This window comes from Ranitomeya imitator, chromosome 4 (genome assembly GCF_032444005.1).
Source record: "Ranitomeya imitator isolate aRanImi1 chromosome 4, aRanImi1.pri, whole genome shotgun sequence".
Lineage (NCBI taxonomy): Eukaryota > Metazoa > Chordata > Amphibia > Anura > Dendrobatidae > Ranitomeya > Ranitomeya imitator.
In genome coordinates this window covers 355,643,597-355,656,120 of record NC_091285.1, presented here as the reverse complement: position 1 = coordinate 355,656,120, position 12,524 = coordinate 355,643,597, and the positions used below count along the sequence as shown (strand labels likewise).

Sequence of the window (12,524 nt, the reverse complement as noted above, 5' to 3'; positions counted from 1 at the left end):
TCTTTCCTGAACCTTGACCAGCTTTCTGTCTAATGGTCCCATGCTTCCACGACAACCTTTTTCTCTTTGCACAAGCAAGAAGTCACTGTCTTTCTGAAGTTTTATAAGTTACTTTACATCAGCATGAGCAACATCAAAAAACTCATCAAGTTTAATAACAAATTCCTTCTCCTTAGATTGTTGTATTTTGGTTTGCTGTTTAGCACTTTTCTTGAGACTCTTCCATTGACCACACAGACTCTTCACCTTACTGATAATGTGATACTGTGGTCTTATTGGGATTCTTGCTTTTTCCCAGAACTGAAGTACTTCATTGGCTGATACAGTAGCACTGGTACACATCGGTTGCGATTCGACAGCAGTTTTGATCTGGTAATACTGATTGCTGTCCTTCCAATTAACTACATTCCTCTAACACTGCAATTTGAAGATGCCATTTTTTCTGACATCAGTGACTGAACTTGTGGGAGGCCTAAATAGCAAACATAAATCCAAATTTCATTAAAGTTTGATACGTTGCTGCTAGGGATGAGCGAATCCCTGTGTATTCGACTGTGTATCTTCTCCTTTGCCATTATCAATCTATGCTAATGACTGAGGGAGGGGCTGCAGCCACAAAGTGTGTTGATTGGTTGCCCTGCACTCAGCCTTTCACCAAACGTTATTTTCCAGATAGAATCCGGGACAGTGAATGGAGCACGAGTGTGCGCTACTGCGCCTGCTCACCCTCCACTCATTCACTTCCAGTGCGGGGCGGAAAGCAGCCAAAGCTGAATACACAAGGATTCACTTATCACTAGTTGCTGCAAATCACTCTAATATCGCTCATAAACACTTGCAAATTACTATTATAAAATAAAGTAAGTGAATTTCAGGCAAAAATGTAATTAGACAGTAAAAAACACATAGGAGTGCTGTAGGCTGCTGCAGAAATATTTAGAGATTAGATTTACCTAAAACAGTGAATAATGAATGTTGTCTGTAATCTGGCAAGTTCACTTTGAAACAGGAAATATAAACTAATATTAATAATATTAAATATTCTTTACAAATTACATATAAGTAAATTCGAGAGAGTTTCAAGGAGCGGTGGGGCCCTTATTGATGCTCTATAGTAAAAGAACCCAAATCCTATTTTAATAGTTATTAAGTGTTGAAGGGCTGACATTAAGCCACCTTTTAAACACAACCAAAATAAAAGATTTTTTAAAGAATATTACAGATCATTATTAGTGTGGAGTGAAAGTGCTTGGATAAGGTGTTAGCCTAGCATGCTGGGGCGCTGTCTTCAGCGTGCTCGAATAATATGTTCGAGTCCTCACAGCTGCATGGCTTGCGGCTGTTTGACAGAGATTGCCTGTTTGTTAGGCAATCCCTGCATGTGTTGTGGCTGTCCACGGCCGCGAGATATGCAGCCGCGGCCACTCAAACATATTTTTTGAGCACTCCGAAGACACTGGTGTGAACAGATGCATACTAAGAGTAGCCATCTCTATACATAACTAACAAAATAAAGTGGAACTCTATAGCGCTACAGCATGTAAACATGAGATGTATGACGTTTGAACTGCATTAGTGCTCCAGAAAATAAGAAAAATTACAGCAGGATCCTCACTAACCCATAAATACAGGCTTCAGTCTAGGAGAAGATTTACATTAGATAGGTTCCCAGCAACCGGAAATCGCCTTATCGTTGGCAGCTGGACATGGATGATTTGGACAATTTATATGCTAAGCATCTCCATTTTTTCTTATTATCTAGAGCAGTAATGCAGTTGAAATTTCACATATTTCATGTTTACATGTTATAGCGCTACAGAGTGCAACTTTATTTGTTAATGATAAATTAAAACTCTAGATAGCTGGTGAGTTCTTTACAATCCATATTTGCAATTTTAAGAGTCATAGAATTATGAATTTGACTTATTTCATTATTTATCACTGCTAATATTTATACTTTTTTTTAGAGAACATTTAACATGTCTAAACTACATTGAAGTAAATCATAACAGGGATATTTGCGAAAGTACCTTTCATCCATCTTCCAAATGTATAAAAGTTTAGTATTGTGAGGGACATGGTAAGCAAGAGCAATGCAAATCCAAGTTGCTAAAAAAGTTCAGAGCTTTATAGGCTGGATCTCAAATGCAGTTTTATGTTTGTTTGTTTGTTTTAAGGCAAATTCCAGTAGTTAATCCAAAAAGAACAAATAGAAAAAAAAAGACTAATGCTTTTCTGTTTTATCCCTCCCCTGTTTTTTTATGACAAAAAAAAAACTGGCACCAAAATGTATTTTTTGACTCCACAATTTATTGTTGGATAGTATGACTAGTCATTTGTAAGGAGTTTCCTGTGGATCATTCGAATATTATATTATGTTAGCGCTATGTAAAAATAAAGATTATTAATTACCTGATTCTAATATCGCACATTACATCCTTATAAAAACAGCTAATAAAAGTAATGGTGAATGAACTACAAAAGGAAAAAAAGCACAAGACATTGTAGCAGAATTCTAAGACATTTGTAAGTAGTTACAACGTGTAACATCCCAAGAACTGTGTGTATATGTAGACAAAATACCTGTTTGTATGCACACATCTAGGCGGCATACAGCAAGCACCCAGGACTGATACAAGATCAGAGCGCAAATATCATTTTATTAGAAGTATCTTTAATCACCAAATATGTACTAATTAATGAATAACTTGCTGCTCTAATGACATTTACAAGTCAAGCTTTCTAAATATCTGTTACTAGTGCAGCCAGAATAAAATGCATATCCTTATACATTTATCATAAAAGTGTGGACGGGAAGGCAAGGGGAATAAAGCTGATTCACTTCATAAATCATAATTGTGCAAGAATTAAGAACATCATGTAGCAGCACTGAATGTTTGTACACAAGAGAGTTGAAAAAGAAAGTTCTAATGGACACATGTTATCAAATATGCTATACAAGTGTATCTATAAGGTGGCCCGGGACTACTGGACTTCTTACGACTCAAGACAAAAGGGGTTAACATGCATGTGCTGGATGGGGAGTTAATTCTACCTGAAACTGGTGATGGGAGTCTCTGTTTTCCTGTAAACACAACTTCCCTTGGGCTGCAAGGACTATATAATGTGAGTGGCACCGGTTACCTGCCAAGGTTGCTGAGGGCTGCAGCTTTTACAGGTACATAGGAATATCATTGTATCACATTGTGTCAACGCCTGACAGTTTTCATGGTAAATTCCATACAATTTACTATATGTATTATAGCAAATTATATATATATATATATATATATATATATATATATATATATATACATGCTGTACAATTATGTACAACAATACTTTCAGGACATGTTGATGGAAAATAGACATTTCACATACTTCTGGCTGTGTTTTCGCAGATGGCATCAGAAAGTATGGATACGCACAGCCCTGGATACCTGGTGGCACGATCAGTTTACACAGACCCAGCTTTCCAGGAAGAAAATGAAAAGAAGGAAATTGTTAGGAAAACTGTCCAGGACAGGCTGAAAAAGAACTGCAGGTTATTCCTACCAGCCATTCTTAGTACACTGAATGTGGTGCTATTGGGTAATGTGGCCATTGTGCTTAGGGACCGTTTTACATACAGATTGTTATTTTGTGAATTTGATAGTAAGTTACTGTAGCGAAACAGAACATGGACACATTAATAAGATACCTAGAGGTCAGTAACTGTTGGCCAGGTTACAGATATGGATCCAGCGTGTCCTGTCTGCAAGTCAACCACAGGTAACGCACGCACTTTGGTTAATGAGTTGGATTTTTTTTTCATCTGTAAACTAAAGCTGAGTTGAGAAACTTTGCCATTGTAATTATTGTTATTGGATCGTCTATGGTATATGATTATTACAACCTAATATGTCAGATGCTGCTTTTGTCTTTTTGTTTTATACCTCCTTATTCTTTCTTAAATTACATCTCCAGCTATATCTCCAGTTAACATTGTTACTATTTTCAGTGCGTAGGGACTTGCTATTGTTTAATAAATATCAAAGACTGACCGTGATTTCCAAACAAACAGGCGCATACGAAGAGTAGTCTCCATATATATCCAACAAATAAAGTTGCACTCTGTAGCGCTATAGCATGTAAACCTGAAATATATGAAATTGGAAGTGCATTACTGCTCTAGAAAACAGGAAAAATTTAAAATACTAATTTATGTATGCCCAACAGCCAACGACAAGACAATCTGCTTTTCTGGGAACCTATTGGGTACCATATTAAGTTAAGTTCTCAGCAAATAGGATCGTCTTGTCATTGGCTGCTGGGCATAAATGAATTGGCCAATTTATGTGCTAAATATCTTAATTTTTTCCTATTTTCTAGAGCAGAAATGCAATTCCAATTTCATATATTTCATGTTTGCATGCTATAGCGCTACAGAGTCCAACTTTATTTGTTTGTTATTGTTTAATGGTACCTGTGTACATCTATTTTTGTTATCTCCCTAGTAGTGGCTTCTAGTTTCAAGAATTGGAATATTTAAAGGGAAATGAATGCTGTCTGAACAATGGGCAGCAGGAATCAGACACTAATTAATTAATTAGAGTTTTTGCAGTTGTGTTTGTTTTACTCTGAAATAAAAAGGCGTTTCAGAGAAAATATACTTTCAAAGTCGGCTAAGGATGATTAGTCTGTGGCATGTTCCCTGACTGATCATCCAAGAAGTATTGTTCTCTGCCGGTACTGTTAAACATACATGGCTGGAATAACACAGCTAGTATCTGACGCATACTGCTCCTGGCTCAGGTAGCATGAATCTCCTGTCAGGTTCCCTTTAAGAATATGACTGTATGAGAAAGGAAGACGGTGATTTGGATTGTTGCTAATCATAATTAATATATGATAAAATTAACCAGCAAAAAATTTAAAAAATTTTGTTCAAAGATTGAGGCACATTTTAATTAAAGTCAATTTCTGACATTCGGTCATTATTACCATACCACGCAGAGACCTATTGTAGCCTGCAATTTGTACTTAGAACAATAGTCCTTTTGAAGCTATATTAAAGTGGTGGTTCGAAACTAACAATTATTTTAATCCTAAATGTCTGCCTATTTAATGTAATAATCAAATCTATTTTCTAATATACTTAAAAAAGTCCCTATCTTTCCCTCACTACGCTATCTAACTGCTCTATTTTTTACGTATTTACTGTGTCATAACGCTTTGTTTCAGAGGAATGAGTGCATGCTGGGAAACTCAAGCAAATCGTCACCCGGGGGCAGAGGCTGTAGTCACTGCTGCAGCACCTGCTCCCACCCTAAAACAAAGTGTAATCAGTAATGTCCGTTTCAGGGGCTGGGCTAGTCCCTGCTGCATCACTTGCGAGGCACCTCTTGCTGGGTAATCGCCTTTCAATGCACACTGACAATATGCTCTCTTGATGGTTTGTCATTTCTTATCAGAGTATGTGAGCGAGTGCACTGTCACTGTGCTATACAAAGAATAATGCACAGTGACAACAGGTGGCGCTATAGAGTTTAAGTCGTCTTTTTCTCTGAAGAGGCAATTTGCATATTAAAATTCCCAGAGGTGCATTGCACGGTGAATAAGCCTCCTTACCTTGACAAGCCAGAGCTGGTATGTCACTCTCCATAAGGAGAAACGTAGCCCCTTAGACCCCAGTCCAGAGCCTCTCACCTAGCCAAATCAGTCCTCATGCTTTGCACTGACGAGGGCCAACAGCCTGAAACACCGTGTCTGCGAATTGAGATACTGATTTGGCTTTTATCCTAAGTCATATTGCACGACTCGTTAAAGGGTTGATTGTGACTTGTAGGATCGCTACTTCCAACAAGTGGTGCTGTAGAGTTTGAGTCCTCTTTTTCTCTGAAGAGGCAATTTGCATATTAAGATCCTAGTGAGCATACGTCAGAAATGATAACCGACGTATGCTCAGTATAGCAGGGACTAACCCAGTCACTGAACGGACGTCACTCATGATGCTTTGTTTTCGTGTGAGGGCAGAGGCTGTGACAGTGACAGTGACCTCTGCCCCCTCATGATAGCTCATTGAGTATCACAGCATACATTGGGGGTTGTCAAACAAGGTGTCATCAAACAAAAAGGTAAAAAAAAATAGCATAATGTAGTTAGATAGCCTAGTGAGGGAACGGTAAGGACTTTTTAGTTAAATTTTATTAGAAAAGAGATTATATTCTGACAATAAATAGATTGACATTTAGGATTAAAATTAATGTTAGTTTCAGATCACCCCTTTAAGCCTGTTCTTTTTTTTCTTTTCTTTAAAAGCTGTACATCCAAAAGAGCTCTCCAGATTGTAAAGACATTCTTCCCAGTCCTGGAATGGCTTCCAGCGTACAGATGGAAAGAATGGTTTGTGAACGACCTTATTTCTGGAGTCAGCACAGGGCTTGTTGGTACATTGCAAGGTAAGTCTAGATTTCTAAAGATTTAAGTGTGAGTGTGCTAATATACTCACGTTTCCAGCACCATTCTTCTCAGTGACGTCACTGGTCTGCAGACTCTCTGGGTTACTCTATGCATGACTGGGAAATGACTTTTACAATGTAAGCCTATGGAGCGTCCAAACAAGGCTCTATAAATTTCCATTACTAAGAGACTTTTGGCTCATGCATAGAGCATAGAGTGACCCGACTAGTTAGTGGTGACATCACTGAGAAGACCAGAGCTGGACACTAGTAGATGAGTATATTACTACACTCACACTATATTATGTGCAGATAAGAAAAGAAGGGAAATGACATAGGAGTGTGACATCCACATAGGGAATTGGTAATAAAATAGGAAAGTATTAGATATATAAAATCATGTCACACTACAGACTATGTGGAATAGTGATAGCTAAAAACTGGACAGTCGTTAATAAATGACTGAAGAAAAGAGCATACAACCGACCATAGAAGCCCAAAATCACACACAGATTGTAAAAATATATAAACTTTATTCAAACATCAGGTAACAAGGGAATATATAGTGATGCAGGGGTCCAAGATTTCTAGAAAACAATATATCAAAAAGGGAGTCAGGTATAATGCAAATACTTATTCAAAATCATATGTAATATGAAATGTATGTGGTTATAGCATATGACCAATATAGAGAATGCAAAAGTGCACCATGTACAACATTAATGTAGCTGGAAAATCAAAAGTTAATGTGAGCTGTACTTACTGCAATAGAAAAATTAGGAGACTCCCAGCTGAGTGGCACCCACCCCGACGCACGTGTTGGTGATAGCCTTCGTCAGGGCGTTCAGATGCATACACATTCATTGAATTAAAACTTATTGTTAAGTAGATGCTTGAGATTGCTTTAGTATCAAATAGACAATCACATCAAATAGAAAAAAATGAGAAAGTGTAGCTATATCATACAGCTCATATAGGTTTTATTCTACCATAAATATTTTAGAACTTGTGGTATTATAACCAGGGTCTGCCTTGTATTTATTTGGGACAGGTCTGGCTTTTGCATTACTTGCTGCGGTCCCTGTGGGATATGGCCTCTACTCTTCATTTTTTCCCATTTTGACATATTTCATCCTTGGAACATCAAAGCACATCTCTGTTGGTAAGTTATCATATCAGTACATTTTAGAAAAAGACAAATAGTTCATTTACATTCTGACAAACAGCCATTATTAAGCAGTATTGTATACAATGTAGACAGAATATACTAACCATTCACACTTTTACTCCATTTTGCTTCCAAATCCTTAAAGGGGTTGAGCAGCATATTTAATTTCCCCATTGGGCAGTGAGAGATGCTGCTTCACGCAGGGCAGGACACTTATGGAGACAGCTTTCAGATGCCTAGTTGGGCGGTAGCATCTCTTACATTTCACAATTTCATCCTTGCTAAGTGATGCATATTGTTTGATCCAAATGGAGGAGTATGGAAAACTTTGGACCTGCGCAGAAATACATTTCATGGCTGTCTGCGGTTGGAGTATATATAATACAATCAGTTAACCTTATGTTTTCAACAGGTCCATTTCCAGTGGTCAGTTTGATGGTAGGGTCTGTTGTGTTGAGTATGGCACCGGATGAGAACTTCAACATTGTCAGTAACGGCACTGGACTGAACAAGACCGTGATAGACACAGTGGCCAGGGACGCATATAGAGTTATAGTTTCTGGAACTCTGTCTTTCTTAATTGGAATTATTCAGGTAAAAACATTTTCAAAATATTTGATTCTGATCTCATACTAATCTGTATAGAATCTAGGTGCTGAACCCAGTTATTTTTCCTTAAGCGTATAATAGTTTGTGTTGTCATACATAGTACATGATATAGTGCTTTATGTTTATAGTGCATATAGAAGAATCTGTAAGTCCATGGTAATTAACAGATTTATGCGCAAAGAAAGTTTAGAAACTGATAACATATCGAATAATTGGAGAGCGTTCTGTTCTCTTCTCCTGCCCTTAAAAATCCCCCAGTTACTACTACATTGTTCTCTGTGGCATTGCTATGTATAACACTGGACATTCTTCTACTAATCTATATATTTGTGTGTTTTTCCTTTTTAGCTTTTACTAGGGGTATTTCAGATTGGGTTCATTGTCAGATACCTGGCAGATCCTTTAGTCGGTGGGTTCACCACAGCTGCTGCTTTCCAAGTGTTTGTCTCCCAAGTCAAAACAGTTCTCAATGTCCCCACGAAAAACTACAATGGCGTGCTCTCTATAATATATGTAAGTTTATCATCATTTCAAGTGATGACTCGTGTGAAATGTCAGGTCACATCCCTGAAATGCAATGTAAAAGTGCATGTGTGTAACTTAAAGAGGTTTTGTGATTTAGGAATTTTTATGACACATCCAAGGGCTATGCTATATACCTTATAGTTGTGGGGTCCGCCTTTCTCAAATGGGTCCTGGATCCTTTTCATCCAGATGGAGAAAGAATGGTGAGGTGGATGTATCTGTGGCTTACTCCATTCAATTAGGAGGAAGCATGGTTGCCTGATTCCGTTATTCCTATACAAGTCAATGGAGAGAACCACAGACATGCATGGCCACATCTACAATCATTTTCCACCTGGAAACATCAGCCAAGTACCATAGGAGATTTGTATGGGTCACAGAAGTACCGTAGATTTTATCTACAGCTTTGGCAAAAATTAGACAAAAATGAGACCACCTCATCAAAACCCTGTCATGGGCAGCCCAATCTCCAGACCTGAACCCCATTGAAAACCTCTGGAATGTAATCAAGAGGATGATGGATAGTTACAAGCCATCAAACAAAGAAGAACTGCTTACATTTTTGTACCAGAAGCAGTGTGAAAGACTGGTGGAAAGCATGCCAAGACGCATGAAAGCTGTGATTAAAAATCATGGTTATTCCACAAAATATTGATTTCTGAACTCTTCCTGAGTTAAAACATTAGTATGGTTGTTTCTAAATTATTATGAACTTGTTTTCTTTGCATTATTTGATGTCTGAAAGCACTAGATTTTTTTTAAAATTTTGACCATTTTTCTTTGTCAGAGAAAAAAATACAAAATGTATTGCTTGGAAATTCGGGGACATGTTGTCAGAAGTTTATAGAATAAAAGTGCAATTTACATTTTACTCAAAAATATACGGTACCTATAAAGAGAAAAATCAGACAAACTGAACATTTTGCATTGGTCTCTTAATATTTGCCAGAGTTGTGTATGTTATGACGGCATGATGTCACTGGAAAATAGTGAATAACTGATATTTATTCATTTTTATTTTTGCAGACAATTATTGATATCTTTGCAAACATTGCAAAAACCAATATTGCAGATTTGATTGCTGGACTTTTGACTTTGATTGTGTGCGTTGCGGTGAAAGAAGTGAACGATCGCTATAAGCACATCCTCAAAGTACCCATTCCCATAGAAATCATGGTGGTATGTGTAACCTATTTTGGCATACAAATAATACACTTATTTGGTTCTTTGCTAAATGTTTCATTACACTTTTAATTATAGACAATTGTGGCTACAGGGATTTCGTATGGAGTCAATCTAGAACAGAAATATAATGCAGGAATTGTAAAAAAGATTCCGAGTGGGTAAGTGTTTATCAGCGTGCAAAAAGTTTCAGTACTTAGAAATAATTTTACCTGCCTACTAGGATGCACAATGTATTGCTATGCGAATATATGAGATAATTTCTTTGAGTTCATATAAATGATACTAAGTTCACTGAGTAAATGTGTGGTGCTGCAGTTATACTGTAATAATTAATGGGAACCTGTCACCAGAAATAATGCAGTTAACCTGCAGATATGGGGTGAATCTGCAGGTTAACAGCGTTATGTTGATGTCCGGCGCCGGCATGCAACCGGCTGCAGTGGGGAGAAAATGATCTTTATTTTCCCTGCCAGCTGTAACTGCGCCCACAGCCCTGACTGAAGGTCGGACGCAATGTAGAGCCAGTGTCAGTCAGGGTCAGGGCTGTTGCTACATCGGCCGCTCTGTATAGTCAGGGCATGACTGAACCGGCGGTGCCCCCGCCTCCATGACTGAATACCGAATGCTGGCAGGGAGAATAAAGATCATTTCCTCCCCGCAGCACTCGACATCGTGCGGGCGCTGTACAGCATCATAACACTCTTAACCTGCAGATTAACCGCATGTCTACAGGTTAACAACATAATTCCTGGTGACAGGTTCCAGTTAAGCTCCTAACTGATCACGAAAGCTCCTGAAATCTGCAGTGTCCATTCAGATCAGCACACACTGGTCTCTATGAAAATAATAGGGCCAAACAACTTCGAGAAGAAGACAAAATTGTAACAAAAAAAATGAGTTTTTAACGCTGCACATTTTCATTGAACAAAGTGGATTTGATTTATAGAAATCTCATGCCCACTTTGCTTTACCTTTAGGCTGCCGTCACACCAGCAGTATTTGGTCAGTATTTTACATCAGTATTTGTAAGCCAAAACCAGGAGTGGGTGATAAATAGAGAAGTGGTGATGTGTTTCTATTATACTTTTCCTCTAATTGTTCCACTCCTGGTTTTGGCTTACAAATACTGATGTAAAATACTGACCAAATACTGCGAGTGTGACGGCAGCCTTAAGCTGTGTAAACTGACCTGCTTTGCGTGTTTGAAATCCGCAACATCATTTGCAGGAACGCTAAGTTTTATGTGAAGATTTTTTCCCATAGACTTGATTAGATGCAGGTTAAAAATGCATATTCGTTTTTAGAGCGTTTACACTATCTAATCCATTACATGACTGTATCAATAAAGTTTTGTCAAAGCCAAGTACCAGGAATCCTCAAAAACATAACGTATCAACGAGAGACAAAAATTGCAGAGCCAAAAACGCAAGTAAAAAACGCATTCACAAACTCAATAAAAAAGACTAACAAACCTGATTTTCCTAATATGTGCAGAAATGCGGCAGAAATGCAACATAAAAAACTCATCAAATACTCATTGTTTTTCCTACTGATCATGATGAGGGAGCAGGATAAAGTGCGAGGGACTGGAAGATTTGTGGCACAAGGTACGCCAGGGCTTGTCATGAATTTAATGAGCTTTGTCAGAGCTAAGCGAAAAAGGCATGGAAATGGCAAAAGTCTCAACATTTTTTGTTCAGGTTCACATCGCGCAAAAAGATTTTGCAACTGTTCAATGTCCTAATGGTCTGTGATAAATCAATCGGCAGAATGCATAGTGTGAGAAAAAGATAGATCCCTCTTGTCACTCTATCAACACTCCATGGACTGTTAACAGGGTGCCGGTGGTTGCTATGGCCTCTGGGGCTGCCATAGACCAAAGCCGCAGACATGGTCGATTAAGCAGCTGTCAGTCTAACATTAGCAGGCTGGAAAATGCTGTGCACTATATAGTATAGAGTATGACCAATGCATTTCAAGAGATTGTATGTTCAAGACCCCTTGTGAGACTAATAAATATTGTATAAATAAAAAAAGTGAAAACGTGTTGAAAAGAACAAAAATACAATTTTGCAGATTGAAAAGTTATTTATTCTAATAAGGCACAAATGCCTATAAAAATACATCATATACAGTCACAAAAAAATTACCATATATAAGAGTATAAGCCGACCCGAGTAAAAGCCGACCCCCCTAATTTTGCCACAAAAAACTGGGAAAACTCAATGACTCGAGTATAAGCCTAGGGTGGAAAATGCAGCAGGTACCAGTAAATTTCAAAAATAAAAATAGGTACCAATAAAAGTAAAATTAATTGAGAAATCAGTAGGTTAAGTGTTTTTGAATATCCATATTGAATCAGGAGCCCCATAAAGTGCTCCATAAAGTTCATGATGGGCCCCATAAGATGCTCCATATTAAAATATGCCCCATATAATGCTGCACAAAGGTTAATAATGGCCCCATAAGATGCTCCATAGACAAATTTGCCCCACACAGTACTGCATAAAGGTAAATAAGGGCCCCATAAGATGCTCCATAGAGACATTTACCCAATATAATGCGGCACAAATGTTGATTATGGCCCCATAAGATGC

The 12,524-nt window shown here is 37.9% G+C and overlaps 1 protein-coding gene across 2 annotated transcripts in view; it reads left to right on the top strand.

The window, feature by feature from the left end:
• Positions 1-3,149: 3,149 nt before the first annotated feature.
• The window catches only part of LOC138676117 (pendrin-like), a 48,425-nt gene continuing 39,050 nt past the window's right edge, over positions 3,150-12,524 (top strand). The window contains exons 1-8 of one of the 2 annotated variants that reach the window (XM_069765054.1): positions 3,150-3,178; positions 3,402-3,544; positions 6,301-6,440; positions 7,492-7,602; positions 8,021-8,202; positions 8,566-8,730; positions 9,769-9,921; positions 10,003-10,085. In XM_069765054.1, coding sequence (XP_069621155.1) covers positions 3,402-3,544; positions 6,301-6,440; positions 7,492-7,602; positions 8,021-8,202; positions 8,566-8,730; positions 9,769-9,921; positions 10,003-10,085 — 977 coding nt within the window. In that variant the 5' untranslated portion in view covers positions 3,150-3,178. Of the gene's footprint in view, positions 3,232-3,401; positions 3,545-6,300; positions 6,441-7,491; positions 7,603-8,020; positions 8,203-8,565; positions 8,731-9,768; positions 9,922-10,002; positions 10,086-12,524 lie in introns of both variants that reach the window. The other variant, XM_069765053.1, reaches the window with a different exon arrangement.